The sequence below is a fragment of the Carassius carassius genome, chromosome 24, assembly GCF_963082965.1.
Source record: "Carassius carassius chromosome 24, fCarCar2.1, whole genome shotgun sequence".
Taxonomy (NCBI): Eukaryota; Metazoa; Chordata; class Actinopteri; order Cypriniformes; family Cyprinidae; genus Carassius; species Carassius carassius.
The window spans coordinates 8,532,150-8,546,905 of NC_081778.1; the positions used below are offsets into that span (position 1 = coordinate 8,532,150).

The following is a 14,756-nucleotide window of genomic DNA, read 5'->3' on the forward strand; positions in this document are numbered from 1 at the left end:
CATTTTATGCCTGAGTTATAATATCTTTTATTCCCATGGCGAGACTTTGAATTTTGTCACGGCGCCATGGACACGCCCCTTAACAAAAACTCAAGATCTTCACAATTTAACATTGCACAGGCCTTTAGATTAGACTGACCATAAAAAAGACATTGATGTCATAAAATTTCTAGGAGTAGTGTGTCGAAGTATAAAATATGTCACTTCCTGTTGCCTATAGGTGGCGCTATGACTATAACTGAATATGGGCATGTAAATATGTTCAGGTCAGGAGTCTTATTAAACATGTGAAGTTTTGGGCACATTGGACATTGTATGTCTGAGTTATAGCAACTTCATTTTTCATGGCGAATCATCGAAATTCGCCAGGCCGCCACGGACACGCCCTTTAACGAAAACTCAAAATCTTCGCAATTTAACATCGCAAAGGCCTTTAGATTAGGCATACCAAATTTGGTGTTGATCTGAATAAGTTTCTAGGAGGAGTTCGTTAAAATACAACTCATGGAAATGGCAAAAATGACACAAAATTTGCTCATAATATTAAAAATAACCGACTTCCTGTTGAGTTTAGAATTTTGCTCTAAGAGACTTTTTTGTAGGTATTGGAGAGTTACATGTGTGTACCGATTTTCATACATGTACGTGAAACATAGCTCGAGGCGCACACCGTTGAACATGTATAGGTGGCGCTGTCGAGCCATTTTGCCACACCCACTTCTGAAACCCATATCAGATGTACGTTTTCGTCGGTTCTGAGGTGTGTGCAAAGTTTCATGACTTTTTGAGTATGTTTAGGCCCTCAAAAATGCGATTCATCCTGGAGAAGAAGAAGAATAATAATAATTAAAGCTGCAAGCAGCGATGAACGGGCCCTCGCACCCGGGCTCACCGGCAGCGAGTGGCTTTAGTAAAGAGGTGAACGGTGAGAAATATGCGTTTAAACTCATAAATATAAGTAGAATATATCAACGTTTTTCCATATATGTGCCAATCTTCCTGTTGCCAGCAGGTGGCACTATCATTACAATGGAATATTGGCCTTAAGATGTGTTCAGGGCTGCACTCTTATCGAACATGTGAAGTTTGGGGAAGATCAAACATTTTATGCCTGAGTTACAACAACTTCTCTTGCTGTGGCGAGACATCAAATTTTGTTATTTTTGCCATGGACACGCTCTTTAACAAAAACTCAAGATTGCCACAATTTAACATTACACAGGCCTTTAGATTAGACTGACCACAAAAATACATTAATGTCAAAAAATCTCTAGGAGTAGTTTGTCTCAGCGTAAAATATGTCACTTCCTGTTGCCAGCAGGTGGCGCTATGACTATAATTGAATATGGGCATGTAGATCTGTTAAGGGCAGAAGTCTTATCTAACATGTGAAGTTTGGGGCAGATTGGACATTGTATGTCTGAGTTACAGCAACTTCCTTTTTCATGGCGAAACATCTAAATTTGTCAGGCCGTCATGGACACTCCCTTTAACGAAACCTCAAGATCTTCCCAATTTAACATCGCAAAGGCCTTTAGATTTAACTGACCAAGTTTGGTGTTGATTTGAATAAATCTCTAGGAGGAGTTCGTTAAAGTACAACCTCTGAAAATGCCAAAAACAACACCAATTTTGCAGAGAAAATTCTAAATAACTGACTTCCTGTTTGGATTCGGATTTCGTAACAAGAGACTTTTTCGTAGATATTGGTGTGTTACATGTGTGTACCGATTTTTTTACATGTACGTGAAACATAGCTTGAGGCGCACTCCGTTGAAAGTGTATATGCACTCAGTTGAAAGTGTATAGGTGGCGCTATCGAGCCATTTTGCCACACCCAATGGAATTTTGGCCTTCAGATCAGTTCAGGCCAGGACTCTTATCACACATGTGAAGTTTGGGCAAGATCGGACATTTTATGCCTGAGTTATAACATCTTTTATTCCCATGGCGACACATCGCACTTCGTCACGGCGCCATGGACACGCCTTTTAACGAAAACTCAAGATCTTCACAACTAAACATCACACAGGTCTTTACATTAGACTGACCACAAAAATAACATTGATGTCATAAAATTTCTAGGAGTAGTTTGTCGCAGTGTAAAACATTTCACTTCCTGTTGCCAATAGGTGGCGCTATGACTATAACTGAATATGGGCATGTAAATATGTTCAGGTCAGGAGTCGTATTAAACATGTGAAGTTTTGGGCAGATTGGACATTGTATGTCTGAGTTATAGCAACTTCCTTTTTCACGGCGAAACATCGAAATTTATCAGGCCGCCATGGACACGCCCTTTAACGAAACCTCAAGTCCTTCGCAATTTAACATCGCAAAGGCCTTTAGATTAGGCATACCAACTTTGGTGTTGATCTGAATGAATCTCTATGAGGAGTTCGTTAAAATACAACGCATGGAAATGACAAAAATGACACAAAATTTGCTCATGAAATTTAAAATAACCGACTTCCTGTTGGGTTTCGGATTTCGTACCACGAGACATTTTTGTAGGTACTGGTGTGTTACATGTGTGTACCGATTTTTGTACATGTATGGGAAACTGAGCTCGAGGAGCGCTATGTTGAAAGTGTATAGGTGGCGCTATCGAGCCATTTTGCCACACCCGATGGAATATTGGCCTACAGATGTGTTCAGGCCAAGACTCTTATCACACATGTGAAGTTTGGGGAAGATCGGACATTTTATGCCTGAGTTATAACATCTTTTATTCCCATGGCGAGACATCGAACTTCGTCACGGTGCCATGGACACGCCCCTTAACGAAAACTCAAAATCTTCGCAATTTAACATCGCAAAGGCCTTTAGATTAGGCATACCAACTTTGGTGTTGATCTGAATTAATCTCTAGGAGGAGTTCGTTAAAATACAACGCATGGAAATGACAAAAATGACACAAAATTTGCTCATAAAATTAAAAATAACCGACTTCCTGTTGGGTTTCGGATTTTGCTCCAAGAGACTTTTTTGTAGGTATTGGAGAGATACATGTGTATACCAATTTTCATACATGTACGTGAAACGTAGCTCGAGGCGCACACCGTTGAACGTGTATAGGTGGCGCTGTCGAGCAATTTTGCCACACCCACTTCTGAAACCCATATCAGACGTAAATTTTCGCCAGTTCTGAGGTGTGTGCAAAGTTTCATGACTTTTTGAGCATGTTTAAGCTCTCAAAAATGCGATTCATCTTAGAGAATAATAATAATAATAATAATAATAATAATAATAATAATAAACAGAGCAATTCCAAGAGGGTCCTCACACCATCGGTGCTCGGGCCCTAATTAAAGCTGCAAGCAGCGATGAACGGGCCCTCGCACCCGGGCTCACTGGCAGCGAGTGGTTCTAGTAAATAGGTGAACGGTGAGAAAAATGCGTTTAAACTCATAAATATAAGTAGAATATATCAATGTTTATTCCATATATGTGCCAATCTTCCTGTTGCCAGCAGGTGGCGCTATCATTATAATGGAATATTGGCCTTCAGATGTGTTCAGGGCTGCACTCTTATCGAACATGTGAAGTTTGGGGAAGATCGGACATTTTATGCCTGAGTTATAACATATTTTATTCCCTTGGCGAGACATCGAACTTCGTCATGGCGCCATGGACACGCCTTTTAACGAAAACTCAAGATCTTCACAACTAAACATCACACAGGTCTTTAGATTAGACTGACCACAAAAATAACATTGATGTCATAAAATTTCTAGGAGTAGTTAGTCGCAGTGTAAAATATGTCACTTCCTGTTGCCTATAGGTGGCGCTATGACTATAACTGAATATGGGCATGTGAAACTGTTCAGGTCAGGAGTCTTATTAAACATGTGAAGTTTTGGACACATTGGACATTGTATGTCTGAGTTATAGCAACTTCATTTTTCATGGCGAATCATCGAAATTCGCCAGGCCGCCACGGACACGCCCTTTAACGAAAACTCAAAATCTTCGCAATTTAACATCGCAAAGGCCTTTAGATTAGGCATACCAACTTTGGTGTTGATCTGAATTAATCTCTAGGAGGAGTTCGTTAAAATACAACGCATGCAAATGACAAAAATGACACATAATTTGCTCATAAAATTAAAAATAACCGACTTCCTGTTGGGTTTCGGATTTTGCTCCAAGAGACTTTTTTGTAGGTATTGGAGAGATACATGTGTATACCGATTGTCATACATGTACGTGAAACGTAGCTCGAGGCGCACACCGTTGAACGTGTATAGGTGGCGCTGTCGAGCCATTTTGCCACACCCACTTCTGAAACCCATATCAGACGTAAATTTTCGCCAGTTCTGAGGTGTGTGCAAAGTTTCATGACTTTTCGAGCATGTTTAGGCTCTCAAAAATGCGATTCATCTTAGAGAATAATAATAATAATAATAATAATAATAATAATAATAATAAACGGAGCAATTCCAAGAGGGTCCTCACACCATCGGTGCTGGGGCCCTAATTAAAGCTGCAAGCAGCGATGAACGGGCCCTCGCAACCGGGCTCACCGGCAGCGAGTGGCTCTAGTAAATAGGTGAACGGTGAGAAATATGCGTTTAAACTCATAAATATAAGTAGAATATATCAATGTTTATTCCATATATGTGCAAATCTTCCTGTTGCCAGCAGGTGGCGCTATCACTATAATGGAATATTGGCCTTCAGATGTGTTCAGGGCTGCACTCTTATCGAACATGTGAAGTTTGGGGAAGATCAAACATTTTATGCCCGAGTTACAACAACTTCTCTTGCTGTGGCGAGACATAAAATTTTGTCATTTTTGCCATGGACACGCTCTTTAACAAAAACTCAAGATTGCCACAATTTAACAGTACACAGGCCTTTAGATTAGACTGACCACAAAAAAACATTAATGTCAAAAAATCTCTAGGAGTAGTTTGTCTCAGCGTAAAATATGTCACTTCCTGTTGCCAGCAGGTGGCGCTATGACTATAATTGAATATGGGCATGTAGATCTGTTAAGGGCAGAAGTCTTATCTAACATGCAAAGTTTGGGGCAGATTGGACATTGTATGTCTGAGTTACAGCAACTTCCTTTTTCATGGCGAAACATCGAAATTTGTCAGGCCGCCATGGACACTCCCTTTAACGAAACCTCAAGATCTTCCCAATTTAACTTCGCAAAGGCCTTTAGATTTAACTGACCAAGTTTGATGTTGATCTGAATAAATCTCTAGGAGGAGTTCGTTAAAGTACAACCCCTGAAAATGCCAAAAACAACACCAATTTTGCAGAGAAAATTCTAAATAACTGACTTCCTGTTTGGATTCGGATTTTTTACCAAGAGACTTTTTCGTAGATATTGGTGTGTTACATGTGTGTACCGATTTTTGTACATGTACGTGAAACATAGCTTGAGGCGCACTCCGTTAAAAGTGTATATGCACTCTGTTGAAAATGTATAGGTGGCGCTATCGAGCCATTTTGCCACACCCAATGGAATATTGGCCTTCAGATCTGTTCAGGCCAGGACCCTTATCACACATGTGAAGTTTGGGCAAGATCGGACATTTTATGCCTGAGTTATAACATCTTTTATTCCCATGGCGACACATCGAACTTCGTCACGGCGCCATGGACATGCCTTTTAACGAAAACTCAAGATCTTCACAACTAAACATCACACAGGTTTTAAGATTAGACTGACCACAAAAATAACATTGATTTCATAAAATTTCCAGGAGTAGTTTGTCGCAGTGTAAAATATTTCATTTCCTGTTGCCAATAGGTGGCGCTATGACTATACATGAATATTGGCATGTAGATCTGTTCAGGTCAAGAGTCTTATCCAACATGTGAAGTTTGGGGCAGATTGGACATTGTATGTCTGAGTTACAGCAACTTCCTTTTTCATGGCGAAACATCGAAATTTGTCAGGCCGCCATGGACACGCCCTTTAACGAAACCTCAAGTCCTTCGCAATTTAACATCGCAAATGGCTTTAGATTACACTGACCAAGTTTGGTGTTCATCTGAATAAATCTCTAGGAGGAGTTCGTTAAAGTACAACCCCTGAAAATGGCAAAAACAACACCAATTTTGCAGGACAAATTCAAAATAACCGACTTCCTGTTGGGATTAGGATTTCGTACCAAGAGACTTTTTTGTAGGTATTGGTGTGTTACATGTGTGTACCAATTTTTGTACATGTACGTGAAACATAGCTCGAGGTGCACTCCATTGAAAGTGTACAGGTGGCGCTATCGAGCCATTTTGCCACACCCGATGGAATATTGGCCTTCAGATCTGTTCAGGCCAGGACTTTTATCACACATGTGAAGTTTGGGGAAGATCGGACATTTTATGCCTGAGTTATAACATCTTTTATTCCCTTGGCGAGACATCGAACTTCATCATGGCGCCATGGACACGCCTTTTAACGAAAACTCAAGATCTTCACAATTTAACATCGCACAGGCCTTTAGATTAGACTGACCACAAAAAAGACATTGATGTCATAAAATTTCTAGGAGTAGTTAGTCGCAGTGTAAAATATGTCACTTCCTGTTGCCTATAGGTGGCGCTATGACTATAACTGAATATGGGCATGTGAATCTGTTCAGGTCAGGAGTCTTATTAAACATGTGAAGTTTTGGGCACATTGGACATTGTATGTCTGAGTTATAGCAACTTCATTTTTCATGGCGAATCATCGAAATTCACCAGGCCGCCACGGACACGCCCTTTAACGAAAACTCAAAATCTTCGCAATTTAACATCGCAAAGGCCTTTAGATTAGGCATACCAACTTTGGTGTTGATCTGAATTAATCTCTAGGAGGATTTCGTTAAAATACAACGCATGGAAATGACAAAAATGACACAAAATTTGCTCATAAAATTAAAAATAACCGACTTCCTGTTGGGTTTCGGATTTTGCTCCAAGAGACTTTTTTTTAGGTATTGGAGAGATACATGTGTATACCAATTTTCATACATGTACGTGAAACGTAGCTCGAGGCGCACAACGTTGAACGTGTATAGGTGGCGCTGTCGAGCCATTTTGCCACACCCACTTCTGAAACCCATATCAGATGTAAATTTTCGCCAGTTCTGAGGTGTGTGCTAAGTTTCATGACTTTTCGAGCATGTTTAGGCTCTCAAAAATGCGATTCATCCTGGAGAATAATAATAATAATAATAATAATAATAATAAACGGAGCAATTCCAAGAGGGTCCTCACACCATCGGTGCTCGGGCCCTAATAATAATAATAATAATAATAATAATAATAATAATAATAAACGGAGCAATTCCAAGAGGGTCCTCACACCATCGGTGCTCGGGCCCTAATAATAATAATAATAATAATAATAATAAACGGAGCAATTCCAAGAGGGTCCTCACACCATCGGTGCTCGGGCCCTAATAAACGGAGCAATTCCAAGAGGGTCCTCACACCATCGGTGCTCGGGCCCTAATAAACGGAGCAATTCCAAGAGGGTCCTCACACCATCGGTGCTCGGGCCCTAATAAACGGAGCAATTCCAAGAGGGTCCTCACACCATCGGTGCTCGGGCCCTAATAATAATAATAATAATAATAATAATAATAATAATAAACGGAGCAATTCCAAGAGGGTCCTCACACCATCGGTGCTCGGGCCCTAATAAACGGAGCAATTCCAAGAGGGTCCTCACACCATCGGTGCTCGGGCCCTAATAATAATAATAAACGGAGCAATTCCAAGAGGGTCCTCACACCATCGGTGCTCGGGCCCTAATTAAAGCTGCAAGCAGCGATGAACGGGCCCTCGCACCCGGGCTCACCGGCAGCGAGTGGCTTTAGTAAATAGGTGAATGGTGAGAAATATGCATTTAAACTCAAAAATATAAGTGGAATATATCAATGTTTATTCCATATATGTGCCAATCTTTCTGTTGCCAGCAGGTGGCGCTATCATTATAATGGAATATTGGCCTTCAGATGTGTTCAGGCCAGGACTCTTATCGAACATGCGGAGTCTGGGGAAGATTGAAAATTTTATGCCTGAGTTACAACAACTTCTCTTGCTGTGGCGAGACATCAAATTTTGTCATGGCGCCATGGACACGCCCTTTAACAAAAACTGAAGATCTCCACAATTTAACATTGCACAGGCCTTTAGATTAGACTGACCACAAAAAATACATTAATGTCAAAATATTTCTTGGAGTAGTTTGTCGCAGCGTAAAACATGTCACTTCCTGTTGCCAGCAGGTGGCGCTATGACTATAATTGAATATGGGCATGTAGATCTGTTAGAGGGCAAAAGTCTTATCTAACATGCGAAGTTTGGGGCAGATTGGACTTTGTATGTCTGAGTTACAGCAACTTCCTTTTTCATTGCGAAACATCGAAATTTGTCAGGCCGCCATGGACACTCCCTTTAACGAAATCTATAAAGAGCAGTGTTGGGGAGTAACTAGTTACATGTAATGGCGTTACGTAATTTAATTACAAAATTATTGTAACTGTAATTAGTTACAGTTACTACGAAAAAATGAGTAATTAAATTACAGTTACTTATGAAATTTTTAACGATTACAAAGGGAATTACATTTGAATATTTACACACATCCACATACAGATTTAACTGATTTCTTTCCCAAAATTGCACTGACTATTCTGAGACATACCGCCCTAATAATTTCCGGGATGCGGAAATACAGTCTGGTTCGTAGAATCCAGTCATAAAAACGGAATGCCTAACGCAGACGGAATATGCCACATTTTGGATGACTAAATCAAAAGTAGGTCAGTACACTTGAATCAAAACATGACATCGACTAGTGTCTGTGAATATAAAGCCCCAAAAATGCAATATATGACTTGCACATTCTGCGTGTCTGTGGAAATCAGGCGCGGACTGGACACCGGGAGAACCGGGACAATTCCCGGTGGCCTGGCAGCCGATTTTGCCCCACTATTTAATATCATTATTGTATAATTGCCTGCCGAATGTACTAAAGCGATCATTTGCGAATCCGCCATTTGATAATTAAATCTCTAATAAGTCATGAAGTGTTAGTCATGACTCGCGCGCTCTCCGCGCCTCCGCCAAACGGTTTGGATCAGACTCTGAGTAATCAATGCGAGAGAGAGAGAATAAAGTGGACTGTGGAAGCGCACAGCTGGAGCAGAGAAGCAGAACTACTGTTCAGGGTTTTAGGTCAGTTTCATCTGTAAAGATGCTTTTTTGTCTTTTTTTTTTTTTATTAATTAATCAAGCAGCAGCACGTTGCTCATCAGTCATCACTCAAAATACTATATAAAGGACATCATTATTATCTGTTGTAATGTTACAGTAGTAATTTAGCTGAAAAAAAATCAAATTTTTTTATAGGTTTAGGGGGAGCTACGACAGACAACAACACAACCCTTACGAAAATTAACATTTTAATATTTAACTATAAATCCAGAGAAAATGGTTACTATTGTTTAACTGTGGTAACCAAAAATGTAAAATTATTTTACAAATGTATTTATTTAAAAATAAATACAAATCCATTTGCAAAAAAACAAAAAACAAAAAAAAACAAGGTTATTTTACTTTTATATAGGCTAATAAAAGCATGGTTAATTTTTGTAAGGGAAAAACATGACTCGTGTACAGTATTAGGATTTTTCTATAAAGATATTGTAGTGTTGTAGAGTATTGTATTGTAAAGTATAGTTTTGTTCAATCTTGAGTATTAAAGTCATAAGAGAGATGGATAACAGGGCAAAATAAAGAGACTGAAGAGAAAAATAGAATTGAAGGTGCAGTTCAGGAGAGAACTTTTAATTATTTTGCATGTCCCCAAATTAAAGATTTAAACCTTTTTTTATGCCAGGTCCATACAAAAAAATAGTTTTGTCCATGAATTTGTTTGTATGAGTTAGAATTTTTCAGAATTTTTTTCCCAGTCCGCTCCTCCTGTAAATTAATGGCAAAGACATGGTTTCATTTACTACACATTGGCCTACTGAAGCTCGCAGTGTTTTCAACCTCTGCCGCCTCAATATAGGAGTACACGAGCACATAAACATAATTTCTAGAACTGCTCTGTGTCACTTCATGTGCATTTTACTTATTTTGAGAAAACTATCATCATATACAAAGAGACAGCAGTATAAAAAAACACCAATGTTTCAGGAGTTTATTACACAGAATACGTCACATGCTTATTAGATAAATGTATTTAAGTTGATGTATATGCTTTCATTTATTATTCTTTAATTTTCACAAATTTAGAAAAGTAATCAAAAAGTACTCAAAGTACTCATTAGTTACATTACTTTAATAAAGTAATTGAAAAAGTTACACTACTATTACATTTTAAACAGGGTAACTTGTAATCTGTAACCTATTACATTTCCAAAGTAACCTTCCCAACACTGATAAAGAGTTATAGAGTTTCATATAAAAAGTTACATCTTTGTATTTGTTTATAACTAATATAACATTTTCATTTTTTTTTTATAAGGAGCTGTTTTTGTTTTATACAGTATGCTGCTAAGAAAACACTGTAGAAGATGGGTAAAGAATAGCTCCATCATTGTTCAATGTAAAAAAAAAAAAAAACATACTTTGTTAGTTTTAATAAATAAAACATTTTTTAAAAATCAAGGAAATTTATCTGCCAACTTTTTCTTTTTGCTGTATCTAAAACGTACCGAACCGTACCGAACCGAACCGTGACACCAGTGTATTGTATTGAACCGAACCGTGAATTTTGTGAACCGTTACACCCCTAATATATATATATATATATATATATATATATTGTGCAGGTCAGCCTGTCAGATGCACCAATTTAAGAACATAGGATAGGTGACATACTGAAGACTACATTCAAATTTTCTCTCATATTCCTGTTCATGTTAGAAATAAAACACGCATTGCATAAATGTAAACTGTTGTAGCAGATCGAATTGGAATATAATTTATGGAACTACATTAAATGTTTAGGATGCGCATTTGCTTTAGGAAGTGCAATTCTGTGATAACACATATTAAATTAAACAGACTGCAGTTATGTTGAACATTGGTTGTGTGATGTGGCTTTGTGTTGGTTGAAAGAAATGTTTGATTTATAAATTAACTATTGGAAAGTCATCAAAATGTAATAGTGTGGGTGTCCTTACACATTATCTAAAATTGTTATAAATTGTATAGTAAATGCACTTTTTCCATTTATAGCGGATGCCATCCATAATGCAGCGGGGTATGGAGTCAGTGGTGTGAATGAAAGGGGAGAAGTGTCCTGGGACCTCATCTCCAATGTTCGCATCTGGGAGATTGAGGTTTGTTTGCTACTTTTGAAAAGGCCAAGCAAACAGTGTATTAATTACAACATTTTCAAATGCTACAGAGAGGCTGTGGATCTCTTTTATCATGAATTATAAAACATATTTTCTTTATCCATAGACAGCGACAAGTTTTAAATCATTCATTGACAACTGGAATATACAGACTTCTCTTTGGCTGAAAAGGTGTGTTTTAAATTTCATAGTTTTATTTTTGTTCATAAATTAGTGAAATTATCTGTTGCCATTGATAAGAAAATGTCATTGTAAAATTCTGAATTTTCAGTCTCTTGAAAGAATAAGTCTGAGACAATATATGATGACTGGGTCAACCAGTGGAGTGTTCACTATCCCATGTGTTCAGCAATAGATGTGTCTGCGCAACCATTAATGACATGAGACTGCTTATACATTATTCACAAGAGCAAAAAACAAGAAGCATACAGAGTAATGTAAATACAATAATGCACATAGAACATGTCCAAAACTAGTCAAGACAAGGAAGACATTCCCTGAAGGGAATGAAAGTGAAAAAAAGTGAAAAGTGAAAGTCGTGACATCTGCTAAGTATGGTAACCCATACTCAGAATTGGTGCTCTGCATTTAACCCATCCAAGTGCACACACACAACAGTGAGAAGTGAACACACTGTGAACACACACCCAGAGCATATATCTAGCACCCGGGGAGCAACTGGGGGTTCAGTGCCTTGCTCAAGGGCACTTCAGCCATGGGTATTGAGGGTGGAAGAGAGTGCTGTTCATTCACTCCCCCCCACCTACAACTCCTGCCAGCACCGAGACTCTAACCGGTGACCATTGGGTAACTAGTCCAAGTCTCTAACCATTAGGCCACAGGTGCCCCTGTACTGAGTCAGTAGCTGTGTTAGTTGCTGAAGCGGTGGGAAGCTTTTTTCTGGAGTGATAGTCTCTGAAACCTGTATACCATCATGCCACTTCACTGGCAAATAAGTCACACTAAACGACAAAATCTGTATGCGGGTGTCATGTTTTTGCTGATTTTACTCCCCTCAGTCAGTGATGACACACTCACTGATTTACGAACAAAGGATATGTTACTGTTGTAACATAAATGACATCACAATTCAGTCCCTTACAACAGTTTTATCAAATAACATTACCCGTTTCCATGCAGCATTAGTGATGGCATGCATAAAATTCAACAACCAGATTCTTTTGCTTTTATATATAATAAGTTTAAGTGAAGGCCAGAAAAAAAATAGCATTGAGTACCATCCCAGCAACTGCCTCCAATATTTTTTTTTTACAAAATTGAAATGTATCTCCTTTTGGACAGCATATTATCTAAGCAGGGAATTGAATTGCTAGAGCCATTAACACTTCACCACCAAGAGACATGACCATGCCCACTGATTCCCTGTTCTTGATCAGCGAATATGTAAACTAGTTTTTTTTTTTTAGCTGAAATTTGCTAAAAAGTCAGCTAGAGAGATGCTGCTTTAACCCACATATGTGAGTGTACATATAAGTGGAGCTCATTCTAGTCAGGAATTTTCTGAAGCAATATTAGTCCCTAATCAAGAAGTATCCATAGTGTGGCAACTATATGTATACTAGAGGTCGACCGATAGTGGATTTTACCGATATCAATAGTTAGGTTGGACCACACTTGCTGATAGCTATTAATCAACCTATAATTTTAAAATGGATACTGTATATATATATATATATATATATATATATATATATAGAGAGAGAGAGAGAGAGAGAGAGAGAGAGAGATTATTCTTTGTAAATGAATACACATATTAATATGAAATATAAATCATATATTGATCATTAAAATTAATTATAAAAAATAAAATAAAATAATGCCATTTCTTTCCCAGTTGTTTATGTTCCCTTAATACATACAGTGGGGGAAATATTTATTTGATATTTATTTGATTTTGTAATTTTTCCCACTTACAAATAAATGAAGGGTTTCTATTTTTTATGGTAGGTTTATTTTAACAGAAAAAAATAAAAAAACAGGAAAAAAATATATAAAGGATAAAATTGAATTGCAATGGTGGGCAAAAACAAAAGTGTTGTTTATAATTTTGTTCTCATATATATATATATATATATATATATATATATATATATATATATATATATATGTGTATATATGTGTATATGTAAATATGTGTATATGTAAATATGGTAAATATAAAAATATAAAATCGTTGTTAATCATTTTGATATTTTATTTTAAAAATTCATATAAATCTAACCTTTCGTTGGAAAATAATAATTTAAAATGGGGGGAAATATCATTAAGACAAATATTTTTTCTCTAATACACATTGGACACAATTAAAAGTACCCTTTTATTCAATGCTTTTTGAAACCTTCATTTGGCATAATAACAGCTCTGAGTCTTCTCCTAAAAATGTCTGATGAGGTTAGAGAACACTTGACAAGACATCAGAGACCATTTCTTCATCCAGAATCTCTCCAGACCCTTCAGATTTACAGCTCTATGATGGTGTTTCTCCTCTTCAATTCACCCCACTCATTCTCTACAACATAAAAATACAGCAGTATATTCCATTGTACACATGAGGTACTTTTTATCCCTGTGTTCACCAAACCCATCTTGAGTGTTTGCTGCTAAAAAGCTATTTTTATTTATTTATTTATTTATTTTAGTTACATCTGACCATAGAATCCAGTCCCATTTGAAGTTCCAGTCGTGTCTGCCAACAGAATATTCTGGGGATTGTTTTTGGATGAGAGCATTTGCTTTACTTGTTTCTTGAAGCCCTCCCAGACATCATGTGGTGTAGGTGCTGTAGGTACAGTTTTTGTTAAAGGTTTTCTAACCCTGAGACTCAACTATTTTCTACAATTCTTCAGCTGTGGTCCTTGGAGAGTCTTTAGCCACTCAAACTCTCCTCCTCACCATGCATTAGGACAATATAGACACACTTCCTCTTCCAGGCAGATTTGTAACATTTTCCGTTGAGTGGAAATTCTTAATTATTGTCCTGATGATGTAAATGGTAATTTTCACTGCTCTAGCTCTTTTCTTAAAGTCACTTTCTAATTTGTTAAGCTCAGTTATCTTTTGCTGCACATCAGAAATATATTATTTGTTTTTTCTCATTGTGATGGATGATTAAGGGAATTTGGCTTTTGTTTTCCCTCCTATTTATATTGCTGTAAAACAGAAAGCCATGTCTGGATAATTTAATGTTCATAAAAACCCTGGTATGCTCAAAATTGTTAATATGAATGGGAATGTACTTCACAGATATTTTACTCACAAGAATTTCTAGAAGTACCAATAATTGTATCCAACGTGTATTTGAGAAAAACATTTATCTCATGAGATTTTCCCCCGTTTTCAATAGTTTTAGGTCAACGAAAGGTTAGATATTTGTGGGGGGTTATATAAAAAAATAAAAAGGATTAATAATGC

At 37.5% G+C, this 14,756-nt stretch overlaps 1 protein-coding gene and 1 long non-coding RNA gene across 2 annotated transcripts in view; one reads left to right on the forward strand and one right to left on the reverse strand.

Annotated features, from left to right (window-relative positions):
* Positions 1-14,756, forward strand: part of mboat1 (membrane bound O-acyltransferase domain containing 1) — a 196,165-nt gene that overhangs the window by 112,814 nt on the left and 68,595 nt on the right. The window contains exons 9-10 of the mRNA XM_059507399.1: positions 11,203-11,306; positions 11,431-11,495. Coding sequence (XP_059363382.1) covers positions 11,203-11,306; positions 11,431-11,495 — 169 coding nt within the window. The remainder of the gene's footprint in view (positions 1-11,202; positions 11,307-11,430; positions 11,496-14,756) is intronic.
* The window catches only part of LOC132102765 (uncharacterized), a 96,447-nt gene that overhangs the window by 71,978 nt on the left and 9,713 nt on the right, over positions 1-14,756 (reverse strand). The gene's annotated exons all lie outside the window — the stretch shown is intronic.